At 34.0% G+C, this 20,560-nt stretch overlaps 2 protein-coding genes across 4 annotated transcripts in view; one reads left to right on the plus strand and one right to left on the minus strand.

Annotated features, from left to right (window-relative positions):
- The window catches only part of INTS12 (integrator complex subunit 12), a 36,164-nt gene extending 18,866 nt beyond the window's left edge, over positions 1-17,298 (plus strand). For all 3 annotated transcript variants that reach the window (XM_030864139.2, XM_030864140.2, XM_060299120.1), the window contains exon 7: positions 2,269-17,298. In XM_030864139.2, coding sequence (XP_030719999.1) covers positions 2,269-2,853 — 585 coding nt within the window. In that variant the 3' untranslated portion in view covers positions 2,854-17,298. The remainder of the gene's footprint in view (positions 1-2,268) is intronic.
- ARHGEF38 (Rho guanine nucleotide exchange factor 38) overlaps positions 9,262-20,560 on the minus strand; it is a 153,976-nt gene continuing 142,677 nt past the window's right edge. The window contains exons 11-14 of the mRNA XM_030864144.2: positions 19,830-19,973; positions 18,796-18,994; positions 18,396-18,655; positions 9,262-9,675 (exon numbers count right to left, since the gene is read on the minus strand). Coding sequence (XP_030720004.1) covers positions 9,490-9,675; positions 18,396-18,655; positions 18,796-18,994; positions 19,830-19,973 — 789 coding nt within the window. The 3' untranslated portion in view covers positions 9,262-9,489. The remainder of the gene's footprint in view (positions 9,676-18,395; positions 18,656-18,795; positions 18,995-19,829; positions 19,974-20,560) is intronic.

A 20,560-nucleotide genomic window follows, 5' to 3' on the forward strand; every position in this document is an offset into this window, starting at 1 on the left:
TATATTCTATACTTAAATCACTTTTAGGTAGCTTTTTATACTAACCTGTTACTACTAAAGTTTATTTTTAGGAAACCAATATGAAATTATTTTACAGCAAATAAATTAAGGCCTTGGCTGTCATGTTCTGATTAAGAAGAGGTTTTGACGTTTTTATGATAAAATATAATAAATTTTTACTATGAAAAAAATTGTTCCCATTTATATATAAAAAGCAATTTAAAAATAGCTTTCTAACTAGGATAATAGGCAAGAAAATATTTTTAATTGAGAACAATTGTGAAATTTATTTTCTGCACTGGAATAGTAAGAAATTACTTGGTCTCCGTTGTTTGTGTTATTTTACTTTTGTGCATCCTGATAGTATTATAAGCCATCTGTCATTCAGTTGAAAAGCAATACCAGTAACAGCAAACCATTAAAATAAAATGCCATACACACAGAACTTGCTTTGTACTTCATAAGTGTTGGTCTTTTTGATTACTTCAGATGGGTTTTCTTTTGTGAAGTTTGTTGAAAGATCATGTAGCCATATAGCAGGCAGTTTTATGTTTAATATAAAGAAAAGGAAAAAATCAGATCTTTCATCACTGAAAATTAAAAGTTTGCTACACCTGTGTCCTTTTGCTTCCTTGACTAACTTTTTTTCATTACCTGTATGTATATCTCTAGGAACTTGTAATTGATGTAAAGTTTATCTTCTTTGCATAACCTTATGAGATAGTCATTGTATGATGTTACTGTAAAAAATCCTATCGGGGCTTCCCTGGTGGCACAGTGGTTGAGAGTCCGCCTACCAATGCAGGGGTCACGGGTTCGTGCCCCGGTCTGGGAAGATCCCACATGCCGTGGAGCGGCTGGGCCCGTGAGCCATGGCCGCTGAGCCTGTGCATCGGGAGCCTGTGCTCTGCAACGGGAGAGGCTGCAACAGTGAGAGGCCCAAGTATGGCAAAAAAAAAAAAAAAATCCTATCGTTTTTTGGAGTATGTGAACAATAATCTGGACCCTCCTCTGATAAAGACCTCAGAGAACTCTGTTTACATTATTTTTCACATTGGTTTAAAATGTTTAATGCAGACAATATTGACGGCTACTTTGTAAGAACTAAAAACGTTTTTCTCAACTCATTCAGAGTTCAGTTCTAAAATATAACTGAGTATATTTTAAGCATGATAACTACCATATTTTAAAGTAAGATACTATTTGTAAGACTTTACCTTTTACGTATTTAACACTTTTGTGAATCTCAAGAATATGAAGGTAGAAAAAGTGCCAGTGTGAAATTCAGTCCATAATTAATTTGAACAAAGTGCATTTTTCCCTAAACGTTAAGGTGAAAAAAATTGTTCTCATATGAATAAGAGCAATATTTATGTAGCGACATTGGTATCACTGTTAGCTTTTGACTGGCCAAGGAAGTTAATTAGAGAAATTGAAGTGTTATACCTTTAAGAAATACATCTGGGAGTGAGTCAGGCATACCCAAAATGTCACTATGCAGCTTATGAGGCAGTTGATTAAAAATGTTATACAGAAGCAGGGATCTCTTTGTGATAGTTTCCGTGGAAACATGGACAAATTGTGAAAATAAAGTCATGAGACCTTCTTAGTATATTTCGACCTTTAGAGTTGTACAATTCCAAGTAGTTAACATGGTGTATCTGTATATATTTTGCAATGCAGTAGCTATTTGCTCAAAATTTGTGGGGGATTTTTAAAAATAGGTTCAAAATCTTATGTATTCACTCAATATTTATTGAGTGAATCTCTTCATCTCAGACATCTCCTACATATCCTGGGCGTGAGCATTTTTGTCCATTAAGAGTGGATTCTGTTTTTGAAATGATCCACAAGTCATTTGGAGCAAAGCCTAAAGAATTAGATGTTTTACTGAGCTAAATAGTAACCTTTTTGGGTGAAAAACAAGTTAAAGCATTAAATCTGATTTTCTGATATGGCTTGTAACCAAATCTAGGAGCAGTCCTCAAAAAGGAATTCCCATATATTTTTTTCTGCAGTGATTAGAAGAAGAATATGACATCCCATAATTTCTGCTTTATAAATGGTAGCACCCATTAGCTATGGATAGGTTTTCTTGTATGTGTTTTTTCAGATCAGTTTAGCAGAACTTAATTTTGGTGCTATGCTTTAAATTTCCCAGATCATTTTTGTATAAAATGTCTTAACCATTAAACTTGTTATATATTTAAGAATATTATATTAGGTGTTAATTACACTTGGCTCTAATATTTATATTATGTTTTTTAGGCATCCACGGTTGTTTCAGGAAATTCTTCTAGTACCAGTGTTTCCTCTTCAGCAACTAGTGGCCTAACTGGATGGGCAGCTTTTGCAGCCAAAACTTCTTCTGCTGGTCCATCCACAGCAAAATTGAGTTCAACAACCCAAAACAATAGCGGGAAACCTGCTACCTCATCAGCTAACCAGAAGCCCGTGGGTTTGACTGGTCTGGCAACATCATCCAAAGGTGGAATAGGTTCCAAAATAGGTTCCAGTAACAGCACTTCACCCACTGTACCACTGAAACCACCTCCACCTCTAACTTTGGGCAAAACTGGCCTTAGTCGCTCAGTTAGTTGTGACAATGTTAGCAAAGTAGGTCTTCCCAGTCCAAGTAGTTTGGTTCCAGGAAGCAGCAGCCAACTAAGTGGGAATGGAAATAGTGGGACATCAGGGCCTAGTGGAAGTACCACTAACAAAACCACTTCAGAATCAAGCAGCTCTCCCTCAGCATCCCTTAAAGGTCCAACTTCACAAGAATCACAACTCAATGCCATGAAGCGATTACAGATGGTCAAGAAGAAGGCTGCCCAAAAGAAACTCAAGAAGTAATGTGGCCAAGTAGGTTTTTATATCATATTACCCTAAAGATTAAAATCTTATTATTAAGACATAAACTGTAGTATACTATAATTTAATAAAAATCTTCATAATGAAATTTATTATTTCTTACCTTAAAATGCTAATTAGTAGTTAATGAAACTTGGAAATGTTTATTTTAAATCTGTTTAGCATTTTTCTTTTGACAGTTTTCATAGTATGTGAAAACAATGATTAGAATGACTAATTCTCGATGAAAACTTCTGGAATTCCAGAAGACTGATAGCATATGTGAATTTTTTTTAAAAATTCATCTTCTGGCAAAGTCCCAATAATTGATCCTGCTGAATAAGATGCCTTACAAAGAGCCAGGGATGACCCAAGTTTTCTACTCCCCGCCCTGCCATAGTCTGGATATCATTGGCAGTCCCAGCCTCATTTCAATTGATTCTCCCTCTCCCCCCAAATATTTCATCTCCCCATTTTCAAAATTAATTTTTCATAATTGATTTCTCATATCCCTGTATTATGTTTTTACCTTTTTGTCACCTCATATCAGTTATTTAGGGATTTATCTCTTCTAATAGATTGTGAACCCCATGCCCTTTCAGTGCAATAGTTTTCTCACATTTCCCAGTTTCATCACATTGCCAGTGTAACATATGCACATAGTATATGCTTAATAAATGTTGACTTTTGATTTTTCCTGGTTACACACATTCCTGAGAATTCTTGAGGAAAATACCCATTCCAAGAGTCTTTGTGGATGGATAATTTCTGATTTGTTTACATACTGATAGCATCTTCCTATACCATGAAAAAAAAGGCGATTTTATTTTTACTGCCCAAAATATTACAGCAATTTACCTAATTTTAGTTAACTTTGTATAAAAGAAGCTCCCATATAATGATTAATTCTTGAGATTCTTTTGAAGTGTGTGTGTGTACATTAAGTCAGAAAGTATGAAGGGTCTGAGTTGTTGACTTTTTGCAAGCTAGCAAATTATCCTGCTCTTGTTTTACATACATACTCTGACAGAAGACATGAGGCTTTCTGGATCAGAGCAGTAGCAAAATGTAGCAGCCATTTTTATATATTTTATACTTCACGAATACCTCATTTCATCCAGAAACTAGAAGTCCGGCAAATTGCTACATTCACTAGACTGAGCAGCCTTTTTCTTTCAGCTTTGATGTATGCAACTAACACTTCACTATAAACCTCTAATCTCAAACCCTTTCCCTTAATTCCTATATTTTCCTCATGTTATTACTCTAAAATATATTGATAAATGATTTCTGTGAATTTAAAGCTTTTTGAAGTAAACTTGGTCTTTTTTAAGGAAAGATATTTTAAACTGCTTTGTTAAATAATGGCACTAAATTATTCATGGTAAATTACGATTCAGTACTGAAATAATCCATTGCTTTACAAAGTGGAGTAAACATCTATTTACATGTTTAAAATCTGCCTGCAGATGTTTTTGTTTCGAGAAACTCAGATTTCTGTGGAATAAATACCAATTTGGCATCAACTCCAAGTCCCCTTTAGTGTCAAAAGACCAAAAAAAAAAATGTATATTCATCATTATTTGCTTATAGTTCAGGGCCAGTTTGGACTAAACTGGATAAAACGACAGTGTGACACAAGTTCATCTCAACAACTATAACAGTTAATATAACCTCAGTACCTACAAGAAATTAAAGCAATAATGCAGACAGTTGTACATTGGCAATTGGCACCTGTAATGGAAAATTTTATCCCATCATAGTCAAAACATCTGCTGAACAGAGTTGAAAAGAGAAGCAATTATTTTACTTTCTATAGTATTTCAGAGAAGACTTTAGAAAACTTTAGGAAGTAATTTAACTTTTATTGAGCATGGCTCTTTGTATAGATTATGTGTATAAATATATATTTAGAATCTTCACATATGTGTAGGATGCATACATCTAGTAATGTATAACTCACTCAGTTTGGTATTTTATAGAGGTATATTTGGTATTAGAGTTTATCCTCAAGTAGCTCTTAGACCTTGATTTTACCGTATCATTAAGTGAGCTACAAGGCTTTTTAACTGAGCATGTGATGAAAGTGGCCAGCTTTATATTAATAATATTTATCACTTCTTTTATTCTGTTATGTATCGTTTGTTTTTCCCATCGAATTTAAATTGTGTGACGGCAAGGATTTTGTTTGTCTTGCACACCATGGTATTCCCACTGCAGCTTTTGGCTCAGTGAATGAATAAACAGATATATAGCTGAGCCAAAAAGCAAGCTTTTAGGATTGTAAGTTCAAATCCCATTTTAGTAGAAATTTGGTCAATATCACTTTTCTGTTTTGTATATCGTGCTTTCCATTAGATTATTTAATCAGATAATTTAGTGACTTAAAGAAAACGTTAAAAGAACACTGGCTTAAAGTCAGAAGACCTGTTTTTGAATCCCAGTCCCTCCATGTATTAGCTGTGTAATCTTGGTTTCCCCCTGTATGATGATAATGAATGAGATCAAATGAAACACCTCTAATATTCAAAGGTTAGGTGATTCTGACTCTTAACAAGGCTGTGGTAGTACTGTTTATTAGTAACAGATTATAAACTGTGATGACCATAGGTTATATAGGAAATACATCATTTTATAGAAATACACTTGGTGCAATAATTATAAAAATTATATAAGCAAGTAGAGAAAGCCATACATTTACATACCATAATATTATTTCTTTAAAGTAAGATAAGCTGTATTTAATTAACTAAGAATACATTCCCCAGATTTTTGAACAAGAACATCTTATTCTGGTATATACTAAAATGACTTATTTTCCTGAAAAATTAAAGCAAATTTTGTCTGTATCTAGAGTGTAATATTGTGTGTGCAGTAACTGGCTTACAGAGACTCAGCTTGAATTCCTGGAGTAAAGATTTTTATATTGGAATAATCTTGTAGATCACAGAGAATTTAATGACTGGCTTTTTATATATATACTATTTAGTATATATAAGAGGAGGGAGATAATTTAAAAAATTTTTTTAAATAGACTTCAAAAATAGTATCATTCCATAAGTAGTAGGATATCTCGAGAGTATAAAGTCTAGTGTCCTTCCAATCAATCAAATTTAATTCCTTCCTCATCAACTATAATGTAAACTTATATGCCTAATTTAGCTTAAATTTTGTGAGGTTTCTAGATGTATTCAGTATTGAACGGTGCACTGAGTGCCTTAAGAAACTGTAGTTATGACAAACAGGATTTAAGTAAAGTGGTTTTGCCATCTTAGAATATGAAGATTTCCTCTCTTTACTCACAGAACTTTGAGAGGTTTTTGCAATTGACAAAAGTCCAAGAAGTTTATGGAAAAGTGAAGAGTTTTTAATTCCATGTTTACTAATTTTTGTAAATCATCTAAATATTCATCACAAATAGTGACAAGCATCTCTAAAAGTCCAAGTTATAGTTTAGGGAAGATATGGAATATACCAGCACTTAAAAGTATTCCATGCAATGCTGCATTTATATGATTAACAATGTGCATTTTATCTCTTCCGCACAATTCCTCCTTCATAGAATTTTTATACTAAGACCAGATATTTTTCTAAAATATAAGGAATGTTCATATAGTGGCCTTGTGACTTTTTCACATGACTTAAGCACCCATGGTAACTTTGTATTACTGGTTTTTTTATAATTTCTAAACTTTATTATGTGTATAGTTTAAGGCATCTGTATTTAAAAATAAATACTAAATAAAATGTATATATACACCTGTTTATTTGTTTTGTGAAGAAAACTAGCCACAAAAATTTCCCCTTCATTCTTGGTAAAAATACCTATTTCAGAGAATTCTATACTATAAAATAACATTTAATTTTAAAGATATAAAGAAAGAATATATAATTAGCATACCTTGCCTAAATTGTAATGATGGCACCAACAGTTTTATCTTTTTAAACTTCTTGAAGACTTATATACATCATAACTGTCTTGGGATTTTATTTCCCTTAGACCCAACAAAATAATTCCTGACCTCAAAATTACAATTACTTGATTTGAAATAACATACTTAGAAAACAAATGTATCGCATAATGTTTTAAAAAAAAACAAACCTAAATGGCATATGAAATGTAGGTTGTATTTTTAAAATAGCAACAATGTAATGGATGTTCTGCACAATGGTGGGGGACTGCAGAAGGTGGCTTCATTACAACTCTTGCTCAGCAACTAACTGCAGCTATGATTTTAATGGTGTGGTGTCTTGTAAGGTCAGACTGGAAGCATCAATCCTAAGACCACACAGGTAGACAAAACTTCTCATATACATCTAGTCACTTATATCAGCCAGAAAAGCAGATATGTGTTACTTTTATAATGCTTCATTTTGGGGGTGGTGGGGGGAGTTTTTAGGTCACAATTAATTTAAATTATATAAAAATTCCCCACGGATTAGGTATATTCATAGTTGGCACAAGTTAAAAGACAAAAAGTCCCTGTATGTCCAGTCTTCTTTTGGTACCCAACTCAAAAAAATATTTTATGTATAAAACAACTATACCCCAATAAAAAAAAGTTTTAAAAATGAAATAAATATGCCTCCTTCTGTAGTGAAGACAGCCACTGGACATTTTGCTGGCTCCAATATGGGGCCTTTCCATGGGTGATATTCAAAATACTTAACAATAAGCATGGTAACATAAATTATTATATAAATCCAATATCTACATTTTTTTCTATTTTCTAAATCAATTAAATAATGTAGCATACAACTCACTAAGCAAAATAAATTGTGCAAATTATTCATCAAAAAAAAATTTATGCAGAAACAACTTATAAGTAGAACTTTATAAGTCCAGGTTTAAATTAAGAATTTTAGAAACAATAGCATAAAATATAAATTTTTCTGTCATGTAAAGCCTTATCATGAATTTCTGTGGTTATACACGTCATATGTATGCTAAAGTCAACAGCTCTCTGAGAAGCAGCATTCTTCATTTGTTTTTTGTATTCCTCAGTAATATATGTAACGATATATATTATAGAGATCAAATCTTTGAAAGTAATTTTAATCTTAAAATTTAGTGTATTAACACATTTTATATGGACAATGAAAATCCACCTTATTTTGGTGTTTAAAGGAAACCACCAAGTCAAATTTAATCTTTTTTCTGTTTCAAAGAAGCATCTTTAGTTCAGTAAAATGTCTTGGGACAAAATATGCCTGAAATCTTAGGGGACAGTTCTGAGCTATTCCTAAATTAAAGTTCAGTGTTCCGGGACATTGTGTTACAGCAGATGTTATCCTCAGTGCCTACCTGGTCTAAGTACTGATCAGCAACTAGAACTATTTATATCTTAGCTCAGAACATGGAACACACATTCCCCATTCATCATCTACATGATTGAGTGATCCAAAAATATTTTCTCATTAAAGTATCATTAGTGATCACGTAGGATAGTTTTTAAACAATTATACTTTCAAAAATGTTTAAGCAAAAAATAAAAATAATAAACCTACATGCTTCCTTTTCTCTAGGCTTATCATGGAAGTTCCTATAGCCCTTGATTTTGAAAAACTTCTCAATACTTAAATATGGACCTAAGAGGAAAATGGTCCTCATCGATGTTCATTACTTTTATCACTATGTTCTTTGCTCATAGTAAATGTATACCACGTAGTGGTTAGGGGTGTGGACCGCAGAACCAGACCTGGGTTTGAGTTTCAGCCCTGCCACTTACTAGCAGTGTGACTTGGGCTAAATAGATTACTTCACCTCTTTAGGCAACAGTTTCCTCAATGTTGTGAGTATCAAATAAGTTACCACATATAAAGTGTTTATAACAATGTCCGGCACATGGTATGCATTCAGTAAATGTTATCACTATTTTTCAAGTTTCTTTTTTTAAGTTCGAAACTTATATTAAAGAGAGGGTCCAGGGACTTCCCTGGTGGTCCAGTGGTTAAGACTCCACGCTTCCAATGCAGGAGCGTGGGTTTCATCCCTGGTTGGGGAGCTAAGATCCCACATGCCCTGTGGTGTACCGTGTGGCCAAAAAAAGAAAATAGAGGGTCCATATCAGACTTCTAGTTGACTGTTAATTAAGTATGCAATTTCTATTCTTATGTCTCTTTAGTACACTCCCTGGTTCATGCATATGTGTATATAATCTATACCATATAGTACACATATATGTGTGTAAACCACGTAATGTATATGGTATATATTTGTGTGTATGTATATATGTGCATGCGTGTGCAAAAGAGAGAATATGAAAAACAAAAACATTGAAGGCAAAATATACAGAAAAATAAAATACAGTAAATTGAAAAAACCTTGTCCTTAAATCCAACCTTTCATGACGATAAAGAATACATTTACCCTTTCAGAAGATCACTTTTAAGTAGTTGATAGTTGGAGCTTTGACTGTTTTGCTATTTGTTTGTTTAGTGTTTCCTTCAACATGTATTCTTCATAATACATTTTGAAATAATCTTGTTTGGAAGTACAGTCTTCCTTAAAACCTGGTATGGTATCAGTTCATGTAGTTTGGAGGTTTCTTGATTTCTAGGTCAACATTTTGTAATGTCGGTTTTATGAGGTAGTCAGTCAACAACTTGCCAGAAGATAAAAGTCAAAGGCTTATTTTCTTAAGCATAAGTCATCTTCCCAAGGTAGTTAGCTGGAACATAGCCCTTCTGCCCTTGAACTTCAGCTAACCACCACTCTTTGTTGCCACTTAGGTCACAAAATCTAAGTATATGAACTCTTTGGTATTCCTGAAGGCTGAGTTCATGGTCACTCCGTGCCTGAAAGGCATGAACTGCATAGAAAATCTAGACACAGAAGCAAATGACATTATTAGAAGCAGAGCCTAAAAATTTAGACAAACATAATAAAGACTTCCAAGCTTTTAGAAGAAATGCTGAAGTTTTCTTATTTTTCCAAAGTCACTCCCCAACTCCTTTGTTGGATTTATTTTGCTAAAGTATGGCCCAAGATGAAAATAGAGTGAAATTTCCATTCTTATTGTTCTGTTGGGAGGAGTCTAAACTGTCCATTCTTGAAGGCAATTTGGCACTTTCTATTAGATTTTTTAAATGTTAACTCTTTTTGATTCAGAAATAGCTCTAAGAGTCTCTTCTATGAAATAGAAACATTGGCACAGACTATTGCATAATAATGTTACTGCAATACCGACTTACTTATAAGGTGAAAAGTGGGAGGGAAGTTGGAATAACACTAAAGGTTCAGCAAAAATTAAATTCTAGATACTTACATTAAGGAAATTTGTAGTCATAAAAATAGTGTTTTCTGAGACTAATAACACAGGAAAATTCTTATGATAAAGTGCTCAGCGCCCCCACCCAAAAGATACAGAATCAGATGTGCAATATGTGTCTAATATTGTTAGATGGTTTTCTTTGAGTAGTAGAATTAGAGGTGATTTTCATTTTTATTTGTTAACTCATTTTATAAACTTTTATAATGACAATGTATTAAATTTATAATTTTAAATTATTTGAGTGACCTAGAGAGACTAATAAAATATATTTCAGTCAAAAGAATTTTTCTTTAACCTCAAAAGAGTACTTCATAATTATTAGATGCATAGGAAGCCTCTAAATAAGTGACTAGTCCCTCCTCCACTAAAATCATAAGACTGTTAATAAAAATGTTCGGTTATGGTATAAAATTTAGCAATCAACTAACAACATTTATTCATTCATTTATTTAATTAGTCGTTATTAAGTATCTATTAATAACCAGATATTATGTTATCAGAGAACTTATAACCCAGCTAGGCAAAACAAATGCCAATAAAAAGGAGCACATGCAAAAACAAAAAAACAAAACAAAAAACGCCCTACAAATGCAGGTGATATATATATATCAGCTAATTGTGAGCTGTGTTTTGGAAGAAGTAACCTTTTACAGGTGACGAAGTTGATAAAGGGGTGGATATGTCTTATTCAAAGGTACAGAGATGAATACATGGAAACAGTATATGGGAAAGGCAAGCAGATTAACTTTCTCAAAATTGAAGGTCAATATAAAAAGGAAATTATGAGAAATAAGGTGACTCCATTGAGCAGGAAAGAGACTGGGTAATGTGGAGGGGGGACTACAGTTGACCCCTGGACAACACCCAACTGAGTGGGTCCACTTATAAGCAGATTTTTTTCAGTAAATTATTGGAAAAATTTGGAGAGATTTGCAACTATTTGAAAAAACTCACAGATGAACCACATAGTTTAGAAATATCAAAAAAATTAAGAAAAAGTAAGGTATGTCATGAGTGCTTAAAATATATATAGTAACTAGTCTACCCTTACTTGCATAGGCATAAGATGAGTGATATTTAACATAAAAAAATGTGTTCGTTTTCTTACTGTTTTATAACTTTGCTTTCAAAGAATTATATTACTGTTCAGTATGCCTCTTCCTCATAATTGGAGAGACTGCGTATCAGCCTATCATCACAGGTAAGTGTTTTTTTTTAAAGTAAACAATGTTTCCAATATTGTACTAGGAATATGGCTATAATACTGTATGCCATAAAAATTTGATAATGATTCAGTCATTAGTGTATAGACTAGCCTACCATGAAGCAATCATATTGATTACACTAGGCTACCATAAAGCAATCCTATTGCTGCTGCTTTGTTTTCAATGCATGAATCATTATACCTGTAAATAAATATGAATTGCTTTTTCATATTATTTTTTCATTTCTGATGTCTAGTGTTAGCAATACATTTAACATCTACAGTGTCTTGTGTCATATAATACAATATTGAAGTGGGTATTAAATGATTCATTTTGTAAACAGATGACATAAACTTAGAGTATCTATAAATACAGTACAGTACTGTAAATGTATCCTTTTCCTTATGATTTTCTTAATCTTTTTTTCTAGCTTACTTTCTTGTATGTATATATAATACATAAACATACAATATGTAGGTTAATCAAGAATTTATATTATCAGTAAGGCTTCTGGTCAACAGTAGGCTATTAGTAGTTAGGTTTTGGAGGAGTCAAAATTTTTTGTAGATTTTCAGCTGCCCAGGGGGTCAGCACACCTCACCCCCGAGTTGTTCAAGGGTCAACTATATAGGTACAGTGTAAGCTATTCTTTAGATCTTGAACTATTTAGCTTTTGATGGTATTCTGATACCACTGACTTATATATCATCTCATCAGCTCTAGCATGAGCTCCACCTCAGAGAGAGGAACCACATTTCAACTTCCATTGACCACATCTGGTATACAGTAGGAATTCAAATATATGTTGATTTGATTTGAAAGTAAGGCTGAAGGGCTTGGATATCATACAAGAACATTCAAGAGATCATCTTGTGTCATACAAGATACATACAAGACAGATTGGTGGACATGGGTTATTTTGTAATTTTAAAAAGTAAAGAGAAAACAAAAAGGGAGATGCCATAAATTCTTGAGCAATGGAGTGGTAGCAATAATGACCACCTTTTATAACTCTCATAACAGTTTACATGTCAAATGTGCTTTATCCTCAACAACCCTGTGAGCTGTGACTTAAAGAAGTAACAAGCTCATAATCATAGAGCTAGTTGGTACTGCTAGGACCATATCTTCTAACTCCAAATCCTGTGCTTGGTCCATTTCTCATAGTACTTTAGGAACCAAACTCTTGTTCTAGCAAGGATGTGCAGAGTGTATTCTTGTGGAAAGGGACTGGAATCTCTAATATGTTTTGTTGTTTAGAAAGTGAAGACATTGAATATATTCACAAGAACAGAGTGGAGGATTTGGTTTGCAAAAGCTTTCAGGAATATCATGTATCATAACACAGCTTCTGAAATAATCTTAAGAGCCCACATTAGCAGTTGCTAGCCATCTTTTGCAATTTTTATACATAATGTATATACTTTATCAGTGCAGCTATAGATTTTTTAGCAGGTCAAATTACCTGCTAATATATGATTCCTAAATATTTGTGGTGGTCTTTCAATTTGGCATATATACTCTCAAGGGCAATATAAAATCTTCCACCTACATCTATTTGGTATGAAATTATGGCAAAGCTTATATTTTAAACACTCAATATAGATTCTCATAAAATTGTAAACTTAAATTACAAAATTATAATATATACTTTCAATATTTTAGATGGTCATAGTCCAAAATTAATTTAGGATGAGGATTTTTCGGTTTTTATATATGTTTGTGCTTCCACTTAAGATAGATACTCAAAATGGAAGTAAGTCTGCTTTTAAAGAGATGGTAGTCGATCACGTTTGACTACAGGTTAGAAGTTTTCAATCTGTTATGGATTTAAGAGCTAAAGGTTTTCTCTCTTTTTTAAAAAAATATTTCAATTGTTCTAGGCTGTTGGACTTTCAGTGTTATTATGTTTTGGTCCAGACACATTAAAATTTTGTAAATTTAAGACATAATCATCTAATCCTTTTTTTCCAAACCTTGGCATTTATGAAAATATATTTTATTAGTTGCTTCTTTGCAATCTGTAAAGCTCTGACACATTTTATGGACAATATTTTATGACTACAACCCAGTTCTCCACAGCATTTACTCTTTTTAAATAACACTCTGTATTACTGTATTATTGACTCATACCCAATTTATTACCTACTGTTCATAACCACCAGCTCTTTCCTTGTGGTACCATTGCCAGTTCAGCATTTCCTTATGCTATATTTGTGCATTTAATTATTCTCCCTTAGTGAGCCACATTACCTCTCTTCACTGAATTTCATTTTATTGATTTCATCCCAGTTCTCCAGTTAGCAACAACAAAAATCATAATGTATTTTAATCTTTCTTTCCAAAACTAAAAAGCTACAAAACCAGCATTTACAGTATTATATTAGCTCAGGAAGCCAAGATAGTTATATGGCATGAAAAATGCTTGTTCTTCTCTCTTACCCACCAGGAGCAAGCTTTCTTGTTCTTTAGTTAACAATTATGAATTGTTATTACACAAGTAATTTTTGTAAAAAACAATTTTAAATAAAGGTAAACACAAAGAAATTTACTAATTTTTATTAATACCTTGTTTTTCTTTTATCCTTTCTTCCTTTTCTTCTTCCACTTTTCTTTCTATCTACCTACCTACCTAAAGTGGTAATAAACATGTAATTATTGTACACATAATTTTTGCAACCTGCTTTTTCACTTCAAAATATATTTTAAAATCTTTTCATGTCAATAAATAGCTCTCTAAAGCATCATTTAATGACTACTTAAATATGTTACAGCCTGCTGACTTTTGAAGCACTTTAAAAATAATGACACACTAGATATATAGCATTATTATCATAAGCAGCTGAAAAATGTATAGAGGAGGGACCGGACAATGAATCTAGAATTAGTGCAAAACAACTTTTTTGATGTCAAAAATTATGTTCTCAGTATTATTTATGTGAAAAAAGAAAAGAGCACTGATTCTCAGCCATTACTTCCCTCTAAAACTTGGTTTTAGCCATTATTAAACTTGGTCCTCTTCAAGAAGTACCAAAGATTATCACATTAGTCCAACATCCTGCTTGCCAAACAAGGCATCTTACATACTGTGGTAGGCAGAATTCTAAGGAGAACCCCAAGATTACCACCTCCTGCTGAACTTGTTCTGTATAATCCCCTCTGTGAATATGATGGGATTTCACTCTTGTGATTAGGTTACATTTCATGGTAAAGGTAAAGGGATCTTACAATGGTGCCTAATAAGGTCCCTAATAAGTTGACTTTGAGTTAGATGAACACTATCCTGAGTGGGCCTGACATAATCAGGTGAGTCCTTTAAAAGAGAGTCCAGTCACCTCTGAAGGGAAAGATTTGAAATCAGAGAGATGCTCTCCTGCTGGCCTTGAGCAAGCCAACAGCCATGTCGTGAACTGCCTATAGGGACAGCCACGTGGCAAGGATCTGAGCACAGCCTCTGAGTGTTGACAGTGGTCCTTGGTTGATAGCCAGCAAGAAAATGGAGACCTTGTTCCTACTGGAACAAGGAACTAAGTTTTGCCAACAACCATGAGCTTGGAAGACAGCCCTGGTTTTCAGAAAGAGGCACAGCCAAGCAAATGTCTAGATTTCAGTTCTCTGAGATTCCAAGCAGAGCACCCAGCTAAGCTGTTGCCTGTACTTCTGACCATGGAAACGGTGAGATAATAAATTTATGTTGTTTTAAGCTACTTAGTTTGTGACAATTTGTTATGCAGCATAGAAAACTAATACAGATCATGCCATTATTATTTGATCAGAAGAGACCTGCAATTTGGGTTGCGTTATTTCAACTCAAAGCAAAGGTATAGGGGATTCTATGTGGCCGCAGATCCAAGCTGCATTTTCTAATCCAGCTATACTTGTAATAATGTTTAGATTTATATCCCTGACACCAGGGTCTGTTTTGAATTGGTTCGAAACTCAGAGGAGAAAGAAAACAAGTAGCACTTTATGGAGAGATATCATTAATATACTTTCTGTTTTGGGCAAAAGAAAATTATCTCATTACTTTTCCTCTCAGCAATGGAAACTTCTAATGGATCTAATTCTCATGATACATAATAGGTTTACTCAAAGACAATTACTCTGCAGTAGCAGCTAGTAGGCACTAGATGCAATTTTAGACTATACAGTTCATGCTGAAAGAGCCTAAGTGAGGTGCTTAATCCAAAAGTCCCTGTAAAGCCAAGTAAAAATTAGAACTCAACATCAAGCCAGCTTTAGGTCATCTTCACAAATTTGGTCCTCCAGTGTCTGTCCTAGGTTATTAAGATAACTTAGAAAGTTATCTTAGTAACCTAGAAGTTATTAAAAGCTAGCCAGGACATTTAATCAAGTATATAGATTTCACTGATAAAAATTCATTTATCAGTTGGTATTATAACATTATATTGTCTTATAGAAACTCTGAATAAACTAAGAGAGTGAATGAGTAATAGAAAAACAGGGTTTTTGAAACTTCAAGACAGAAAAGTGGTAAGAACACATAGTAATGTATAAATGAGTTTAGAATCAGTAGTGACTGGGACAAAGTACTTGCAAATTATATATCTGATAAAGAACTCTATGCAGAGTATATAAAGAATTCTTAAAACTGTATAATAAGAAGGGAAATGGCCCAATTTTTTAAATGGGCAAATATTTGAAAAGACCTTTCACCAAAGGAGATGCAGGAATGGCCAATAAGAACATGAAAAATACTCAATAGCATTAGTCATTAGGGAAATGTAAATCAAAACTACAATGAGACACCACTTCACTTCCATTAAGATGGCTGTGATAAAAAAGACAAACAATAAGGCAAGGATGTGGAGAAACTGCAATTCACAATCCTCATACATTGCTGTTGGGTACATACAACGGGGTAGTCACTTTGAAAAACAGCTTAGCAGTTTTTTTAAAAACTTAATCTTACCAATAAGCAATTCCACTCCTAGGGATCTACTCAAGAAAATGAAATTCACACAAAGACTTACACACAAATGTTCATAGCAGCATTATGCATAATAGAAATTACCCCAGATGTCCATCAGTTGGTGAATGGATAAACAAAATATGCTATATTCATAGAGTAAAATACCGTTAGGCAATGAAAAGCAACAAAATACATATACATACTACAACACGGATGAATCTCAAAAAACATGCTAAGTGAAGGAAGTTGGCTGTAAAACACCACATATTGTATGATTCCATTAATACAAAAAATACAAAGAAGGCAAATCTATGGAGGAAAAAAGTGATTAAAGATTTCTTGGGGCTAAAAGTGAGAAAGAGGAGGAGCTGCAAATGGGTTCAAAGGATCTTTTAGGGTGAAGGAAATGTTCTAAAGTTGGATTCAGGTAATGGTTGCAAAACCCTGTTAATATACTAAAAGTCAGTGCATTGTATACTTAAATTGCATAAATTGTATGGTATGTAAATAAGAACTTAATAAAACTTTTTTAATGTATCAGTCATGAATTGGACAGCAATCAATGTATTGTTGAAAGAAGTTGAATAAAAATAGTTTTGAAGAGCAGTATGGCAATGTATATCAAGACTTTACATATCCTTTGACACTGCAGTATTTTCAGGAACTTGCCCTACAGATATACTCATATATAAGTGTATAAAAATAGATGAACAAGGATCTGGCCTGAAATATTGTTTGAAATTTTAAAAACCTCAAAATATTCTGAATGTCTATTATTATGGTAATAGTTACATAAATTATGATGTATCCAGATAATGAAATACTATGCAGAATTTTTAAGGAAGAAGGTAGATATTTAGGTACTGTTTTATCTAAGATATATTGTTAACTGAAAAAAATTATGTACCACATATATGTTCCCACTCGTCTAAGTATAAATTCACTCATGTAAATACAATATCTGAAAAGATGTACCTGCATGTTGTCTCTGAAAAGTAGGACTGAGGAGAGAATAAAGACCTTTACTATTAATTTACATGTATCTTTCTACTGTTTTAACTTTCCACAAAGAACATGTATTAACCTTATTTTTAAAAAAGAAGTTAAAATTAATTAATAAAAAGCCACTAGGGGCTTCCCTGGTGGCTCAGTGGTTAAGAATCCGCCTACCAATGCAGGGGACACGGGTTCAAGCCCTGGAAGATCCCACAAGCCCATGCACCACAACTACTGAGCCTGTGCTCTAGAGTCTGTGAGCCACAACTACTGAGTCCATGTGCCATAACTACTGAAGCCCGCGTGCCTAGAGCCTGTGCTCCGCAACAAGCCCCCACAATAAGAAGCCTGCGCACCACAACGAAGAGTAGCCCCTGCTCGCCACAACTAGAGAAAGCCCACGGGCAGCAACGAAGACCCAATACAGATTTTAAAAAAAGGCCACTAAGGAAAAAAAAACAAGTTTAAAAAAGGAACCAGTTAGTTCGTCACCACTTGGGGATTAACATTTCTGAGGTAGCAAAAAGGAACCCTATATTATAGTTAACTTACCATTTTGGGAAAGGGTTATACCAATAGCTTTTGCACTGGTTAAGGGAGAGAAAGGTATGTTTTAAAAGTTTCAGTATATGTCAATAGTATATGTCATTATGCAAGAGATTAAAAATGACTGATTCATAGATGGGGCAATGAAGATACTGCTCTCAGAGGAACTACGGTCAGTTTTCCACATGCTGCTGATGGCGGTGATCTGTTCAGTATTGAGCTGTTTTCCTCTCACGGGGGAAGTATAAAGAGACGATCTTCACTTCACTCTAAGTAGTAACAGCTACTATTTATTCAGTGCCTACTCTGTGCTGGGTACTTTACATATAAAATTATCTCTAATATCTCTAATATCTAATATCTCTAATATCCACACATCAACTCTGCAAAGTAGGAATTATTGTCCTCTTTTCTTCATTTGAGGAAACAGGCTCAGAGAATTAAATTCCTTGCAAAAAAGGTGCACAGAGAGGAAGTGCTAGAGAGAAGTGCTGCAGAGAAGCTGACACTTCCACCAAGTCTCACAGTAAGATAGAACATCTTTCATGATTCCATCAGCCAAGCGTCTTTACATCAGTTTCAAATTCTTACCTGTTCATCTACCTCTTGAAAACTGTCAACATCAGTACCGTTTGTTTCAGACTTCCCACACGTTCCACTAAGAGATGAGCTGCTATCACTTATGCTACCTTCTGGGGTGCCTGTGACACTGTCACTGGCTGGTCGTGAAGACACAAAGAGGCTGATGTTATCAAAATCATCATCACAGAACCTGTTCTCGGCGTCCACCTTCTGCACTTTTGCTGGATTGTAGGGTTTTAGGAAGGAGGAATACACATATCCTTTTATAACTGGATAGGAAATAGAAGAAACATGGTTATTTATAACTCTTTCCAAACAGTTGCAGTTAGAGAAGGACACAGAGGCCCCCTGGGAAAATCTCAACTAGAAGAGAGGTGGAAGTTCTTTGCTTCTTATGAAAAAAACTTACTTCCTGTGTCAACAAGCCACCTGCTGGTACTCCCCAACGGATCCTTCTGTTCCATCACAGCCACCAACTCCCCTTCCAGAAGATTGATGTCATATTCTTGTGTAGCGTTGCACTTGCGCTTAGCTTGGTAGAGTTCCTCTGTACTGTACGTGGATAGAAGTTTGCAGCGGTGAGTGTCATTCTGACGTGGCACTTCCGGCTGGGAGAAGTAAGGAGAGCTTTTGGTTCAGATAGATGTATAATAAAATCCACACAGATAAATATTGGTAGATATTTCTTCTCTGGAGATTTTTTAACTATTGAAGCCATACATTGATTAAGGATTATTTCAATGTTGAGGCAGAGATCAAGTTATTATGTGAAAGTATTTAGCTGAGTTATGCAGGGAAAGATTCTCTAGTTAGCACATGAGGGCAGTGTTGTAGAGAAAAAAGAAAATTCAGCTGAGAATACGAAGGCAGAGGTTCTAATCCTTCTTTGATGTTGAACAATTTTTTAATTCTTTGCCATGCTGTAGGCAATCACTTGTGTATTAAGCACTTGATAAATAATATTTAATTAAGTAAATTGTACATGTGCATGTATTTTTCCAGGAAATAATATCAGTAAATTAGGCAGGAGTCAAGAGGCCTGGCCCCTGTCCCAGCTCTGCTACTAAGTGACTTTGAGAAAGCCACTTCATCTCTGCAAACTGGGATTCCTTATCGAGAAAAATGAAAGGTTCGAACTGTAATGATTTTGCTCTATAAAATTCTGTTCATTCATCCAACAGATATTTATAGAGTGCCTACTTTGTGTCAGGCACGATTTAGGCACTTGTTTTGTATACATCATGTACAAAACAGGTAAAAAATCTATGACTTTATGGAGTTCATAGTATAGAGGCTAGAAATAGACAAGAAATTCTACATATAATAAGTAGGTAAACTATAGGATATTAGAATGACATAAGTGATATGGAAAATAATATATTATGATTTGATCAAGGCAAAAAAGTGATAGTCATCATTGTTACTGAATGCTACCAAACTCACCAGAATTTGCACAGTCTTCTTCCTTTCAAAACTAAGTTTCCTCTCAATAAATGTAGCACTGTTATCCTTCACAAAATTCAGATTTTGAACCTCTTCTAGTACTCGATTCTGAATTTCAGAGATGCTTGAAGCCAACAGTGGTACCTGTAGGTAGAAATACAACGTTCCCAGACAAATACTTAACCATATTAGGTATTGAATTTAGTAGATCTGTGATGAACAGTGAAAAATTATACCATATTCCACAGTGAAAAATTAGGGCAACATTAAAACTCCTATATCAAAACCATCTAATTTGTTGTCTCCAGGAATCCCACAAAAATGACAAGGATTTTTTTAAGTTCAAGCTTAAATAAAAGGAAACAGCAGAGAAAAAATTACAATAGCAATAAAATTTTGGGAAGAAAGACTCAGTAATTGATGGCAATAGTGCTCTCCAATGTGGTAGGGTGGTACAGTAGGAAGGAGAAAAAGGCTAAAACAAGAAACATTGGTTAAGATCCTGTGGTGGTTAAAACAAATAAGCAAATTCTTTGATATGTTTCCCATCAAGAGGTGGAGTCAATGTCCCCTTCCCTCAAAATTGGGTGGGAATTTATGATTGCCTCAATGAATAGAATGTTGAAATAAATAGAATAAAGGAAGTGATGCTGTTTGACTTTCAAGATTAGGCTAAAAAAGATCATGCAGTTTCTGCTGGTTTCTCTTGGGACACTTACCTTAGGGAGACT

The sequence above is a fragment of the Globicephala melas genome, chromosome 5, assembly GCF_963455315.2.
Source record: "Globicephala melas chromosome 5, mGloMel1.2, whole genome shotgun sequence".
NCBI classification, from domain to species: domain Eukaryota; kingdom Metazoa; phylum Chordata; class Mammalia; order Artiodactyla; family Delphinidae; genus Globicephala; species Globicephala melas.